At 31.7% G+C, this 17680-nt stretch overlaps 1 protein-coding gene across 1 annotated transcript in view; it reads right to left on the reverse strand.

Moving 5' to 3' along the window:
• LOC147067911 (zonadhesin-like) overlaps window positions 1-17680 on the reverse strand; it is a 61111-nt gene that overhangs the window by 25140 nt on the left and 18291 nt on the right. Inside the window, exons 10-16 of the mRNA XM_085952526.1 lie at window positions 12982-13118; window positions 11913-11934; window positions 11224-11397; window positions 9957-10148; window positions 8922-9095; window positions 7848-8039; window positions 236-436 (exon numbers count right to left, since the gene is read on the reverse strand). Coding sequence (XP_085808652.1) covers window positions 236-436; window positions 7848-8039; window positions 8922-9095; window positions 9957-10148; window positions 11224-11397; window positions 11913-11934; window positions 12982-13118 — 1092 coding nt within the window. The remainder of the gene's footprint in view (window positions 1-235; window positions 437-7847; window positions 8040-8921; window positions 9096-9956; window positions 10149-11223; window positions 11398-11912; window positions 11935-12981; window positions 13119-17680) is intronic.

Below are 17680 nucleotides of genomic sequence, written 5' to 3' on the forward strand. Positions count from 1 at the left end.
TTTCAAATGTCTAGCTAGTCGGGAAGTTAGTTAAAAATCGATTGCAAGAAAGTACCGGACAAATAAGAATACGAGCTAAGAAAAACGTTGTAATAAAATGAGGTGAAGTATGTATATCCATGAATAGAAATAGTTATTTGAATTTAGAATTGTAGTAATTTGCAATTTTTCAGGTAAGCAAACATCATAATATTTGCAGACGTGCTGAACAAGTACAAAAATATTGATGACTTACACGTATCCTTTGGTACACAAATGCCATTGGTTCTGACATATCCTGGGAGACATACGCATTTTGGAATACATTTTCGTCGGTTTGCAGGTGGTGGTAGGCAAATTGGCAAAATTCCTCCGATAACAGTCTCACAAGTTTTATCAAATGAACAATAGTCAGGGCAAGAATTGTATATCTCATTTGCGCCGCATGGTTTAGGAGCTGCAGAGTGAATAACACGTCATATTAAACAACTTGTTATTAAGGCGTTCGATAAGAGAGTAATCAGTAGTGGTACTAGAGACATATAGTGATCAAATACAAAACACGAATTCAATTTAATGAAAGTTGACATATACAAGTATAATTTAAAACACATTGATGTTTCTAAAAAATATAAGTTTATTTTAGATTAAATTATTTATTAAAATCGTGCTTATGTATTAAAAACTAAGCCGAAGCTTGATTTGCAAGATGAGACCTTGCAAACCAAGCTTTGTCAACATATTTACATGTTATAATGATATATAGTTCAGTGGAAAACGCATTTACTTCATGGTTGTACAATTCCAATGCTCGTGCAAATTTTGCATATATATCTCCGAAGACCGTCTCAATATAATATCTAGTTTTGTCTCATTTTTTTGACAAAACCTAAAATTCCGATGAGAGTTTTATAGAAACTTATTTTAGTGTTCTCGATGAGGTTCGATATTGTAATCAGGGACGAATTTAACTACCCAGAAGGTCTATTTAGAGTACTGATTCTATAATATTGAGCATAATGGTACCTAAAAATTTACCTATTCAAAAAATCGCATTTCATAATTAATATAGATACGTACATACATCTGATAATTTAATCTAATAATTGATTCCTCTCTCTTCTCCGATTATACGACTAATGTATATCAGACTGTCTTAAATATGGTTTCAAAATACACTGTTTGGATTTTTCATTCACGTTTATCTTTTGAGTCGTAATCGAAATTATTTAAAAATCCTATGAAAGACATGCATCTTTGTTTTGAGTGAGAATAATAATTTTTTAGCCAATAATAAATCACCAAGTGATTTTTTACTGCGTTTATTCTATACAATAAAGAGTTCGTTTATATTGTAAAAACAGCAATTTTCAAAGTTTTCAACGACTGTTGCCAAGCATGTCGCTAAGTTTGCTTAATATTTTGTGATTTTTGCCTCCAATGCGCACACTGAGTGGCAGTGAATTCGATACTGCCTGTAACCTTTAGTATAATGTTTGGATTAGTTAATAATGCAGAAATACTTACGGCAATCCTTTTGAAGGATACATTTTCCGCCAGGTCCTATGATATATCCGGTTTTGCAAGGACAACCCTTCAATGGACACTTCTTTAGGCATGGGATAGATTCATAGTTCTCCAAATTATCGCAGGAAAGTGGACAAGGATTAGGACAATCAGTTACTTGTGCATTTGGATCTTTACAACCTATAATTAGATTTTATAATTATTTAATCAACATGTTATTAAAATGTTAGATTATTTTTCTACGAGATAAAAATCTTTAGGATAGCTTAAATGTGATTTAATAAAAAAAGGTTTGGCTTACAGTTTTCGGGCAGTACACATACGCCTATGTAGTTCCTGATGTATCCTGGAGCACAATCGCAACGAGGCACACACGGGTACTTATCAACGACAGAGCAATTACTTGATAGTCCGTTGAGATACTCATCACATGTCTTTTGAGGTGGGCAGGGTTTTGGACATTTATTTGGAACTTCGTTTACAGTACAATTCAATGGTGGTGCTAGAAATAAAGCAAAGATCAGAAATGGCATTCCAATAAAAATGTAATAATAAAAATAATTACTTAAATACAAAAATCAACTTACGACAGTCCTTGATAGGAATGCATACTCCTTCATTTCTTATGAAACCAAATTTACAGAAGCAACCTTTAACGCAAACATCTCTGCAAGTAGGATTTTTGTTATTGCATTCAGCTTGACACCATGTACCGCATGACTTATATTCTTCGTTAGGGTTATCACAACGTGCTAAAAAAACATTTCAAAATGATAAATTGTAAATAATAAATTTATCTAAGCCCTTTATGGAAAGTATACGTAAAGCCTAGCGTAGATATTATAATCTTTTGTTACTGCGATAGGTCGTAAAAGGTATGGGTATAGTGTAGGTCACAACACTATGCCGACATAATTAATGCGCGTTATGTATTGTAATACCGAATGAAAATATCAATACCGGTTTTTCGGTTTTACATTTTTCATGCTGGTATTTGTTAAAAATATATCAACACAATTATTTCACAGCGCTCTGTTTTTTCTTAGTACCGTGAACTTTCCCCCAAGAAATGAATATAAATTTTGTCCGGGATCCGTAGTCGACAGAGATCATTTTATCTCTTGTCAAATTTTGTCCAAATCCAAAGTAGAGAGCTTTCTATAAGCTTTTCTATTATTTGACAATGCACATTATATACAAACAGTATAAGAAACCATATGTAGATAAGGTTGTGTTGTTTTGACCGACTCATATATCCGACGTTTGTGAATATTTTTAAAGACGCATTAGTCATTAATTGTATCATACAAAAATATTGACCGCAGTCACTTACTAAAAATCGGTCATTTTTTTAATAGTATTATATTATCTCCGTCTCTAAGGAGAGTAGAAAATTCATACAGAATTGAATAGATATGTATTTTATTAAGTTCATTTTTTAATGGAATTTTAATAGCTTCGTTAAGCCCACCTAACGGAGCTTATTTATTTATTTATTCTTGTTTACAAGGCCCAATTACAGTAGTGTAGTAGAAGTAAAACAGTAAATTACCTATTATCAGTAATGAAACAAACACAAAAACACTCAGACATTATAAAATCATATATAAACCTCATGAGATGACCCTAGATTACCTCAATGAGAATCGAACCTGGAACCCTCGATACGAAAAGCCAGTGCCTTACATATTGGACTACGAAGGTATTATATTGAATTTAAAATAACTCTAGAGCTAGGTAGAGAACAACAACTTCAACTTGAGATGCAGTACTTTGTAGAATTAATAGCTCGTAATACATCGGCAATACTCTATATTCAAATTTTATTAACATCATATTATAATGAGCGATAAACTTGCTTCAAAATTTTGGCTACTAGACGCTACCTTAGTATTGGTTTGTGACACAGACCACTTTTATCAAAAAAAACTTTTTTACGTAAAACGATCATTGAGTATTATTATGTTACATATCCAGTGACAAAAGACCGAAAAATATTGAAATAAACTAGTTTTAAGTATATTTTTGTTCCAAATCCATAAAAATATTACAAAAGATTGCATTGGTTTGTTCCATATCCGGATATAGAACAAACCAATAGTATTAATTCGCTACGCTATATTATAAGTTGTATTGGTTTGTTCCATATCCTTTTCGACCAATGGCATTGCGCATTTTATCTGGAAGAATGTGGACAAAGAACAAAACAATACGTAATTTAGTCAGTTTATTTAGTCTAACTACATTTAGTCACGTCATGCATAACGTTTGACTGGCTTTAATTTGTTTGTGATTCGTCTTGTATTATTATAAATATATGTTTTAAAGTAAATAATGGATTTTTCTCCATCTCCCCGTAGAATTTCTGATAACATTTGATTTGGAAAATGTTTTTTTCTCTTCCAAAGGCAAACGTATAATTTTTTTTTAAAGTCTAAACTACAGTTATTCAAATATAAATAAAACTGTATACGATTGTATTTGGAACGAATTCCTGAATGGCAGATCTGGAAATATTTTGTAAATACTGACGCAGATCATTCGTGACATTCCAACCATAAATCATATAGGTACATAATAATTTTGTGGCTGGATAAAAATGTGTAGGTACCTACCTCTAAATAAAAATTCCGTTATGTCAACTGCTCTCCTTGATATAGGTATTTTCAAATATTAACGTAAATGAACAAAAGTTTTCTGAATCTGGGCATGGAACATTACAAGAGGTAGATACTGCTCATAGCATAATTGAACGTTTCCTTAGAAATTGGGAGGTTTATTCTCCATTTTCATTGGTTCTGTAGGTACTAAGGTATATTGAAAATTTCATCGAAAAAAAATGTTTACAGATGTTAGAGGCTGATTTTTTCGACTACCTCCCAAGCCATTGCAGCCTCTTAAAGTGCGGCCACACCGAAAACAAGTCGCGCGACAACTCGTTAAATTTTACGATAAGCATGATAATTATCGTAAAATTTCTTAAGCAATTATGATAATTATCGTAAAATTTAACAAGTTGTCGGTGTGGCCCTGGCATTATGCTTTTACCAATATTCAATTCACAAAATTAAAGCATTTAAAATACGAAAAACAATCTCTTCTGTCAAATGTGAAATGGAAGATGGATTTCAATGATGACTTCATTGAAATAAATTTGATTTGTCATAATATAATTATCCCTCCCAGTAGCTCTAGAAAAAAATGGGTTCCACTTCCTATACAAAATAGTAGTTGCAATATTTTACTCAAATTCCTATTTAAAAAAAATATGTTCCAACAGGAAACAAGAAAGTCGTTGACATTAAGTCACAGAATGATAAGGATTTCTTCAAAGCATTATTTGCATTATATGCAATAAAAATTAAATAATTTTTTTATTCTGGAAACGTTCAATTGCCTTATTTCCCTTTATATTTCTTATTTTTTCGATGATATTGTATTATAATTTACATTATGTCCTTTTTCAATCATTTACCAAGATTAAGTATTTTAATATTCTTATTGTAACAATTTTTCTTATCGCAATTAATGATAAATATAATGACCTATAATGTGTCTATTATTATTGCCGAAAACACAGTAACAATGAAATATTACGCGCGTTGTAACACAAAAATAGGAAAAAATATCATCTTGGTTTGTTCCATATCCATAATTTGTTCCATATCCACAAAAACGAAAAAAATTTTGCATTTTGTGGACATGGAACATAACAAAAACGTAAAATAAAGCATAACGGTGTATAAGTGCCATGTAAAATCACTATTTATAAGATATATAGATAAATATAATAATATCCCAACAGAAAGTTTGTTTCTAAACCAAGCGCAATCGTAGTAATAAGCATGTGTACATGTAGTGCTCGTTTCCCGCTGATTATTGAAGTTATTTGAATTGGTCTGTGTCACAAACCAATAGTAGGCTAGCGTAGAGTTATTTACTAAATGCCGAATTCGCATAGAAAAATATACATTCTGTATGTATAATAAAAGTAACAGAATATTACGATACTATCTACTTTCATATATTATGAGATCATGATACATGCTAAATAATTTTAGCTTTAAACTTCAATCCAAATTTATCCATGGTAAATCATTTTCCAAACAATTTTATTACTTACGACAATCTTTTACTGGTGTACATTTTCCATTTTCGTTCTTTACGTAACCACTTTTGCATTGGCACCCAACCGATTTGCATGACAAGCCACATGGCAAGAATTTTGGAGACTCGCAAGTTCCTCCTGGACACGGGTTTGGACAAGATACAACTTCAGCATTAGGGTCAGGGCAATCTGGATAAACAACAAAATACATAACATGAATATTTTACACTCTTACACTATTAACCTACTTCAATTATATTATTTATTATTCATGTTTCCTCTCGAAAAATAGGCGATCATTAAACTTATTTAATAATCAATCTATCAATATATGGTGAGAGAAGAAATTAACTATAATGGTTTATGGACACCGTTTACAGTAATTCGTACGATAAAACAAAAATCAATTAAGGCCATGCATTAGTTGAGGCACGGTCTAAAAAGATCGTCGCTAGGCGATGCGCGGATTGCGGGTGAAAATGACGCCTGTCAAACAAAATATTAATTGTCATATAAATCCAACATACGTCCATTTTATGTTCTGTTTATTGTTCTATTAGTAACAATAATAATATATTCATTGACATGTTTTCTTTTTAAAGTAAATGGGTAACGTTTTTAGTCATCTTTACACGATTTTAGAATTAATTGACCCGTCGCCATCACGCAGCAAAGTGACGTGTTCCCGGGTCAACATTCTCTCAGTGAATGGCAGCGAGTCCGAAATTTCGTCGCGCGTACATTTGAAAATTATTTGGCGTTTCACTGATGCGTCACCTTAAGCGAAAGGAATTTTCATCGTTTAAAACTTAAAATAAGCAGTAATTTGAGATACATAATTAATTTCAATATAATCATGTTCCACTTTGATTATGTTAAAAATTTTGGTAATAATTCTAATTGAATATATTATTATGATTCAATTCAATTTAATTCAATTTATTTATTTTAAATTTATTGTGGACATTACAAATTATAAGTTTAAGACGTTCATAACATGACATTTAGAAACAAAAGTATACTCAGTGACTGTTTATTTACTCCAGTACCAATTTGATATGATGTTATTTATTTGAAATACAATTTTAATTATTACAGACTGAATAAATTAAATTCGTACACACCCGTAAGTACTTGTCGAAATTATTGTCAAATAATATATTTTAACATATATTTTTAAATTGTCTAATTTATTTTGGATAAACTAAAATAAATGCTAGGTACATATTTAAGCGGTTTTGTCTACACGAGGTCTATAATACATGATGCCTACAAAAGCTCCTGTTGATTTGGGTGGTTCAAATTACCTCCTTTACCGTTGAGCAGCAAATTGAACTATTCAGCGTTTATATGGACTGATAAAACTTATTCCAGATTTAACTTAAAGTCTTCAGAGGTTCCCAATAGCATGCCTCTTGGATCATATTTAAGTAAGTACGACCGCGGCAAAATTTTTTAAATAAAAAGAAAAGATTTGTTTATATATATTATATAAATCTAATTTTGTATTAAATACCTAATTATATCTGTTTAAATGAAGCAAACATATGCATATTTCTGTACACATATTTGATAATAATATGTTAAGTCCTAAATTAATTTTATCATCGGTTAGTAAAATAAACCAAATTTCATCCTTAATATGAAAAAAGAGGTTTCATAGAATTACATCATATTTTTTTGTTAATTCTGATAAAAAAACATAAAACTTTATAATTAGTTTTTATTTAATACAATGAAAGGGAGGCCTATAGCGCATTTTTTATACCTACAAGAAGTATGAAATTATTCTAAAAAAACAGTTTTTTCTCGGTTACAATGGTTGATGCCCGTGTGTACATTGTTTCCATTATCTAAAATTATGAAAGTTTCATGGATAAAATATATGCACGTCACTATTTTTTTGATCGTTACTGTGCCAATGATCAAACGTCTTTTGATAACCGCTACGTAAAATTTCCAACTATTTATTAATATATGATATCAATGTTCAAGTCGTTTGGCGAGTGGATATCCAGGGAACCAATTCCACAAAGGCAATCAAGAGCCACTAAATAGCTACAGAGCAACCTTAAATGCAGCTGGATTGAAAATTGTATGATTTCCAATAAAAATACATGACCACAAAAGTTATTAATCGAGAGAAAAAGAAGAAGCAAGACGAGGACATCGAAAATGAGCTGAAGAAAAAGACGGTGACGATATAGGCGACAGTAAAAAATTGTTTACTTACCACATTTGTTAACACTGACGCAGATATTATTATTGTTTCTGTAAAAGCCTTCATCACAGTCGCACCCCTTAACGCAAATTCCCTTCACTGCGCATGGTGGTTGTGCTGCTTCACTAGTAACAGAGCTGCATTTCGCAGGGCAAGGGTTGACGCATTTGACGCTCACTTCATTGGGACCAACGCATATAGCAGCTAAATATAATTTGAACGAGGTTAATATTATAAATTTAACTTGTTTTTAACATATGACCATATTAATATATTCAGTTATTAACTCTCAACATGTAATTTCAATATTTTAAAAAAATCAAGCTATGAAAGTAAATAATAATACCTACATAAAAAAAATATACTAAATTCTACAGTTCGTTTCATCGGTCAATAGCTATTTCGATTGTCTTATTGTCAAGCCTATACTTATAAACGATCTTTTTCTGGTTCAGAAATCTGGAATAATTATTTAAAAAATTAAATTAACTGCATAACATTTTATTTTTAGGTGGTGTCCTTTTGTCATATCATGGCTACCTTTTATTATTGTTTTATGTACTTACTGTAAAGAACGAAAATGGGGGTCAGAGTTTCGATATGTTCTTGAAAGAGCGCAAATAGTGAGCACACGTAGATATTATTCCAATCGATTGTTGTAAAAAACGACAGGAAAAATGTGGTAGACTATAAATTTCAAGTATACAGTTTTATTTTTCTGGTGAGTGGTATTGTTATTTTGTGGCTTGTGTTCTCTAGCTCAAACATTTCCGCAGTCACGATATAAGTTAAATAAATTACCATTTTGGACTCGATGTTGAATAAAAACAAATACGTATTCAATTCTCAATGCTTCATTATGTAGAGTAGACCCTTAGTAAGTATCGACTGTTATATTTGAAAATACCCATGTGAAACATACAATAAACTGTATTACCTATATATTCATATAACATATTTGTTTTTTTTATACGGTAGGTACTCGTACCTATATTATTACATATTATAATCCTAATAGCTTAAAAAGTATCATCGGAAAAATAAGAGAAGCCATTATCGGTTCCAATAAAATATCAAATTACTTACGGCAGTCCTCCAACGCTATACATTTTCCGGTTGAGTCTTTCACGTAGCCTTTCTTGCATTGACACCCGTTAGGTTTGCAAGGAATGTTGCAAGGTGCAAACCTTGGAGAGGCACAAGTTCCACCTGAACAAGGATTCGGACACGAAACCACTTCAGCATTCTTATCTTGGCAAGCTGAAAACATTTTTAAATACACTTTAATGATATTTTATGTTTATCTAGAATTACTGAATATTTTTATATTAGAGTTATCTCAGATACTGTATCATCATCGACGCTGCAACTCAATGTATATTTAGGACGAGTTTAAGAAATGTCTCCAATCCCCTCTATCTGTCACAAGCTCTAACCATTTAATCAGCCTCCTGGATGTTTTATTATTTTCTACACGATCAAACCACCACAGTCTAGGTCTATATTGCCACTTGAGTGTTTTCTTTCCCCTACTTTTTCTTTTAACTGGAACCTTGTAAGGTCTAAGAGGCAGATTAGACCTGGTTAATTATATTTCTATAGTATGCTCTTTCCCATGTGTAATATAGTTAAGTATTAAGATTTTAAATAAACATTTACCTTCGCTTTTCAAATAAGTACTTTGAAGGGTACAGATTTAAACAGTTACAGAAAAACTTCCTTCGGAATATTGTCCTTATGGGTCCAACAAATAAAAAAATCATCCTTTAACTGAATGTTCAGTCATAAGTTATGATCTTATTAGGATCATTTGATAACATCAAAGATGTTCACCCAGGCCGATCTAATGTGTAACTGTACCAAGGAAGTTTTCTTTCCCAGTGTAATTTTCCACTAACTTTTTGACTAATGTTTTGAGGAGTGATACGTGACTACTCCTCCAAATAAATAGATGAATTCGTTGACACTCTCAAATATCTCAACATATTACATTTTAAACATTGCAGATAATTATAATAGTGTGTCTTTATCCACAATACAGACCAAAATATTTTAAGTTGATTTACGATCATACATATATTTTATTTTATATAGTTTAAATTTGGGCAAAAGTTAACTTACTGCACTGATTTACGAGAACACACTCATCGTCTATGTTGATATAGTAACCAGTAGCACAGTTACAGCCTTTTTTGCAGGTTTTCTTTACTGGACAAATTGGACGAGGTCCAAAACCTGTAACGTTACTGCATAGATCTGGACAAAGGTTCAAACATGGCGCACTCACTCTATTTGCACCGGTACAAATGACAGCTGAAAATAATCATTATATTTTCGTGTCAGTTAGAAATATTTAAACAAAACACACAAAAATACCCGTACATCAGTTCAACCACCTAATTATGCGTCAATAAGAGTTACAAATATTTTTTTGGTATGCTTAATTAATATGGTAAGATGAAATCAATAAACTTCTTATTTAAAAATTCTCTACTGTAATCCCTTTCAAACATTACATACTGTCACCAGACGAAAAAACCCCTGGCCCGCAGTTTCAAATCACAAATCCACAACCTAATCAAACGCCTTCGAATTAGGGTTCACCACCCCTGATTTACGAAATAACATCATCACGGCACATTTCAACAGCGGCAAAAAGGGCGAGTACCTAAGCCCAGCTACTAGGAAATGGTAACTTGCCGAGAGACAAACAAAAATTTACCGTAATTTTGTTTCATCCCTTTGCCCCTCCCTCCTGTCTCATCACCCATAGATCCGTCGTAGATAATTGCTGGCAGTACAAATTCTCCCGGGAGAGTGGTAGGTGTCTAGGACCACGCGCTCAGCGTGGTCTGGCCGGGCCCCCTCAACGCGAAGTGCAAAGCTACGCTTGCCCCAATATGATAAATTAGTGAATCTCTTTCCCCGTTATTGTGTTAATAATAATCCCTATAACCACCTCAAAACCACGCGTCGCGTCCTCGATAAAACGTTCGCGCCAGTTTGGCTAATGTGTTCAAACACGTGTTCCCATATAATGACTGTGCGATAGCTAAATCTAAGACTCCTGTGCAAGTGTAATTAATGATGTAATCCAACCAATGTCTGAAAATTTAATGTAATTAAACGTCCCTGCGCAGGGAAATTGTCAAATCAAAGACGTGTTTTATCTTGAATTATATGTCCTGGTGTCCACACAACCCTCAATCAAGGTGATACTCGTGAAGAATGCTGCCAGCGTACATGTGAGTTCTCCACCTATTCTTCTCGGTATCAATACACACATAATGTATTAATGGGAATATTGAAACTATTTAATAATGACTAAATTAACATCAAAATATAGCTAATTCATTTTTTTATTAGTATTTATCCTGAGATTACTTACGACAGTCATATTCGGGAATACATTTCCCTGCAGAATTTTTTACGTATCCTGGTTTACATTGGCAACCATGCGTTTTACATAGAGATTTGCAAGGCGAAAAGCTTGGTGAAATACAAGTTCCGCCAGGACAAGGATTAGGGCATGGAACCACCTGAGCGTTGGGGTCAGGGCAAACTAAAATAATAATAAAAAACAGTATTAATAAATTATGTTTAATGTAATTAGGTATAGATACCTAAAACAGTTATGTAATATTTTCAAAAAGCAATATTCGTTTAATTTTTAATCTACACTAATTAATCTAATATGCGTGTCTGCATATTTGTCCGTTTCCAGTAGTCCGTTTATAACTCAAAAACTACTTAACTAATATTAATAAAACTTTCACAACTTATAAACTTCATTATTTCTTGGTGCATATATTATATTGTCTACCAAATTCGGAGTCCCCATATAACATTCTTTCAAAAACTTCTAAAAATGCTGTCAATCTTAAATTGCTGTATATTACTCATGGTTAGTTTCTTATTAGAAATTAAAACAAAAAAATTAGACATTGTCAATTTACTTTTCGAGATAATTAACTTTGAATATTTATTATTCGCTATATTAAAATAAACTCTCGATTTTCGATATCTCAACTTTAATTCGTTGTAAATAAAGAATATTAAGAAGATGTGTTCACTTACGGCATTCTTCCGGTTTGACACACTGGTTTTTGCTATTTTTAACATATCCAGTAGAGCAATCACATCCTTTCGTGCAAGGAGTTTTTTGTGGACATGTTGGCAAGTTATCCTGATCAGTGATATAGCTGCAGAGTTGTGGACACGTGTTCACACACGGTACACTTATTTCGTTCGGACCAGTACATATTGCAGCTAAAAAAATAAGATATTCATTCACCTGTCGTAGTATATTCTTGGGTTTTCACCGTGTCTCCTTCTTCCTTCTTTACTCGACGTTTCGGGCTCGTTGCAGAGGCCATTATCAAGAGATATGTTTTATGATGAAATGTAGTGTAGGTAAGAGAATGTAAACGTTGCTCTAAGAATGTCAAAATGAATCCGATTATCTAAGAGCAAACGTTGCTCAGAGTAATCTGTCAATCATTACGACCGGGGATACTGGCTCGAATATTAGATTTTGCTGATAATTCCGGAAGCCATGACGTTTTTAACCGTAATCCATCATCCCTATTGATATTTTCAGGGTTTCTGTGGATTTCAATGGCCTCCTTTACCAATCGTGCGAAATATCCTTTATTCCGACCCAATATTATTACACAGTCTTCGTAATATCTTCGTATACATAAAAACTAAATAGACAGAGTAGGCAATAATGCAGAATATATTAAATTCTCGAAAAAATAATATTTCCCACTGTTTAACGGTGCTTTTGGTATGCAGTTTGGGTGACAACCAAAATATTGATGATCCAAAGCTGACTAAAAAAGTTTTTTATTTTTTCGAAGTTAGTATAAATTTTTTCATTAGACATCGGCGAAACCGTTAAACAGTAAGTAAAAAAATACGTCAAAAACTTATATTTTTATATTTTATCACTAATAAATGTAGTCTGGGGTGGGTGAGTCATTGTGAAACTGTTCCAAATAATACGCTACAAAAAAGCGACATACAAGCTAAATCCTGTCATATTATAAATGCGATTTGAAAAGCATATACATACGTAACGATTAATATATAAGATATTATTTACTCAGAATCACTTACGACAGTCGCTAATAAGAATGCACACTCCATTTTGTCTAATAAATCCTTGTTTGCAGTAGCATCCAGCTTCGCAATTCTTTTCACATATGGGTGTTCTGTTGTCACATGTAGCTTGGCATTTTGTACCACACACTTTGAATTCTTCATTTGCATTGCATTTGGCTGTAAATCAATTGATATTATGTTAAAGTTTCATGATTGCATAAGACCTTTTTATTTCAAATATTTCAATATTATTTATTTGTATAACAATAATTAATTTATAAAAATGGTTTTCTTACTGTTATCGTCCAGCAATCACTGTCCAAAAGCAGATGGATTTTTACAAAGCAAAAAGCATTTACAAATTTCTTTTGCGTATTTGCGTAGTAAAAATGTATGTACAGTAAAAAAATGCTAAGGCATGTACCTGAAAACTCGTCAATTATATATTATATTAGTTATAAATTATTTGGTGTTAGTATTTTTGTGTACATGTTTCACAAACTTACTAATATAATTGTTGTTTATACTTAAATCATAAAATCATTTTCAAATGAAATGGTCTTTTCACAGTAAGCGTTTTCCCACTGAAAAACTTTCTTTATTCTAGAGCAGTGGCTCTCAACCTTTTTGAAGTCACGGTGCACTTTTGATAATAAGCAAAAATTGCGGTGGACCAAAATCAAACGGTCAGAAAACAAAGAAAAATATGCGGACATAACTTTTATTACAAATTAAACAGATTACATAACAGTCAAAGAAAAAAAAATATATATGGATACATTACGGAAAAAACTATAACTAAAATTACCCTTAACAAAATGACATTTATTTGATGTGATAATCAATTTATGTGATACCTGAGCTTGTCAGATTTTGCAGATTTCAGAAATGTTAGGTCGAATATTAAATTTGATACCCTCAATTTCTTCGTCTTAATTCGTAAGTCTTTCTCGTTTTTTAGTTTTTATATTAGTTATTGTTGAGAAATCAAAAATTCCTCTATAGCAATTTTTAGAGTAGACAAGGTGATCAAATCTTCTTTTTCTTGGTATGAAAATTCACAATTCGATGTATGAATCGTAGCAAATGGATTTCGTATCCACGCATAATTTCTATAGGTATTTAATGAAGGAAAGTAATATGCAATATTTTCTTCCAATAATGTTTAATGTTCTGTTATAGCGGAAATAATTCCCTCGGCAATTTTTTCGTGGAGTGAAGATTTTTCTGTTTTATCACTTTTTTCGCGGTGCACTTACAACAAGCTAGCGGTGCACTGGTTAAGAACCACTATTCTAGAGACATTGTTGATTAACCATTATAAGAAATTCTAAATTAATTTATAAAAAACATTCATATGTCAAATGATAAAGCCGTTGTTAGAGTTTACGAGAGTACTCTCGTTGGGCCCACTCCACGCTCACTCCAGATTCTAGACTAGCTAGAAGGACACTTAATAGTATAACATCTGCATGACGATAATGTATTCGCCTATGGACCCAGTCTACATTATAAGATTTCTCAAAGTTCCACGGAAAGTTTGTAAGAGGTCACAGGGAAAAACAGTGACATTTGAGGGGTCCTCGGGTCTTGGTGACTCAAAGGTTGGCGAAATTTAAATGTGGTCACTATCCTCAGCCACGAGTGCACGACCAGGAAGAGACTATGTATTCAAATCAAAATATCTCAAAGTTAAATGACACTGACGATTATACTTGTCGTTTGAATATTGAGAGTCATACGATATTTTTTTTTCGACAACGTGAGAGATCATATTTCCAATTATTGACAGTGAGTAAAAATATTCAAAATTTTGTCATCATGTGACCAAACTATGAATGTTATAGAACAATAAATGAGTAATCTGTGGGAATTAATTGAAAAAATCGTGCATTGAGAGGGTAAAAATCAAAAATTGAATTAATAAAGTGGTTTTCGGAGTGTATAAAGCAGATTAAAAAAACATGTACGCGTAATAAATCTATTTAATAAAATTTTAAATTGTGTCTTAATTTTACTATAAGACAAAACTTTAAAATTATTTATTTTGACAAATAATTTTGAATTGAAATTGCACTTAACGCATTACATTCCCAATTGCACAAATTCATCGATTTCAATGTTTGATCCCGTTCCTCATTTATAACATAAAATCGCTGTGTATTAAAAGCATATAAGAAACACACAAAAAAATATTAGATAATAAAGTATTTAATACTCACGGCAATCTTTCGGGCTAATGCATTTATCAAAAGGACCTCTTACGAATCCTTTTTTGCATTTACAGCCATTGAATATGCAAGATACTTGACAACTGGGTGCTGGACTTAATAAACATGTTGTATCGCATGACATTGGGCATGGTGAAACTTCAGCATTAACATCATTGCAACCTATAAAATAATCGTCGTCATCCAATTTCGATAATATAGCTTTCCACAATCAACTTCAAATATTCGTACTCTCCAACTCCACTCCCACTAGATTCCCTTAAACTTTATAAGTTCATCGATTCAACCGGTGCTATTCCCCATGGTTACCACTGTTTGCAGTTCTGCAGGGCTATCCATTCGCTGAGCGATATGAGTCTTGTAATTTTACCGGCCTGTGGCGACCTCTATCACAAAGCGTGCTCATGTCTATCTCCTGTCTGGCCTTTTTGTTATCTTTTTACGTTATGCTCAACATGCACCTTTCTACGCTACGTTACGTTACAATACTGTTGCTTTTTAGATGTGTCTTATACTAAAGATCCATGTTTCAGTAGATAAAATCATATGTATCGATGGGTAAGTGTATGTCCAGTTTTTATTGAATAAATCAAAGCCAAAATGAACATACTATGACATTTTTTGAATGAGACAATATTCTTAACCCTAGACTCTCATTTGCATAAACAATATTTTGTATGTTATAAAAGTATGCTGCAAACTAACGTTTTTCGTATAATAACTTAATTAAGGTAATAACTGGACATACAATATCTGTACAAAGCACATTGATAAAAAATTTAATACCACTACAATGGTTTTGAAATAAATTATCTTTGTTTAATTATATTTTAATTGAGTAATTTACGTTGACAGCTATAAACAAATTTTCAGAACGGTCCCAATCTCAGACTATGGTGATTGAACGAGAGAGTATAATACTCGTACTATAATAAATATAAAAATTTGAATATCTGTTTCTCCTTTATCCTAATTATGTAAGTAAATGTGTATTAATAATTTTTTTTATGGTAATAATTTCCATTTTTTTTTAATTCTACGTTCATTGTTATTTATTATACATATAAATATATATTCAATCAAAGTAGAATTTATTTAAAATTCATCATAATGGAGTTCCAGTGCGTAAACGCCAGTTCAATTCATTTTTAAAGCTAAAAGTGAAAACATGAGATGATCACCAAAAATAATTACACAATATAAATTAAACTTACACGTGTCTTTTGGTACACAAATACCATTGGTTCTCACGTAGCTTTCGAGGCATATGCACTTTGGAATACATTTGCGAAGATTCGGGGGTGGAGCAGCACACACCGGCAGAATTCCTCCAAGAACCGTTGTGCAAGTTGGGTCAAATGAACAAAATCCAGGACAAGGATTGTACTTCTCATTTATGCCACAAGGTTTAAGAGCTATGAGATTAATTTAAACAAAAACAATATTAATACCGTAAAGAATTACTTTTTCTTATAAATATTATGAAACTGTAAAATTTAATAAATTGTACTGTCATGTCAATAAATTTATTCACTGAAATTACATTATCTTATAATATTATAAGATTCAATTTCACGATTTAAGCAAAAGGAATAACTTCTCATCGATCAGAATATTATGTCTTATTGCATTTTCACATTAAAGGGAATATATTCTATAACATATTTTCAGTATGTATTTTCAACGTTTTTTTTTTATTAAAATAGATAAACCATTGAATCTAATTAGTTTCAGATATAAGACAATTAAAATTACACATTTGAATATATTTTATTAACACAAACATAACACTCACGGCACTCTGTTTGGAGTATACATTTTCCATTTGGACCGATGACATATCCGTTTTTGCAAGAACATTTTTTGAAAAGACACTTCTTGGCGCAGGCGAGAGATTCATAGTTTTCCAAATTATCACAGGAGAGTGGACAAGTATCAGTACAATTGGTGACTTCCGCATTTGGATCCTCGCAACCTGAAAGAAGGTTTTTATCAAATAAACAAATCATAGTTTATCAGTACAAATAATGCTTCTAACACCTATTCTGTTATCTAAATAATTAGAAATCTGTATTTCACTCGTGGATTATTAACGTTTCGATAATTTATTATATATTATATTATTTTATAGTATATATTATTTTTATATGTGGAGTATACTTAAGTGGAGGGTACTTAATATTAATAAAAAATCCAATCAGGTAAATAAGTTCTTCACATATCTATGATTATATATAACAAAAATACACAATTTTTATTGTAAAGAGCAGGGAACATCAAACTTTTAGAATTGTTGCTTGAACAGGATCAAAAGTAAACATACATTATTCAATAATACTCGTATATACCATATTATATGAATATTTAAAAATATAATTTTCACAAATATACGCCACAATAATTAACAATGAATATTTAGTTGATTTACTAAACTCTGTGTGAAGTTCCGAGTAGTCTCACGTAATTCTACTTGCAGCGTACTCAACGTATCACTCGTCTTTATTCTTA

Source organism: Rhyacophila brunnea, unplaced genomic scaffold, assembly GCF_057557595.1.
Source record: "Rhyacophila brunnea isolate RB1 unplaced genomic scaffold, BYU_Rbru_1.0 scaffold_3, whole genome shotgun sequence".
NCBI classification, from domain to species: domain Eukaryota; kingdom Metazoa; phylum Arthropoda; class Insecta; order Trichoptera; family Rhyacophilidae; genus Rhyacophila; species Rhyacophila brunnea.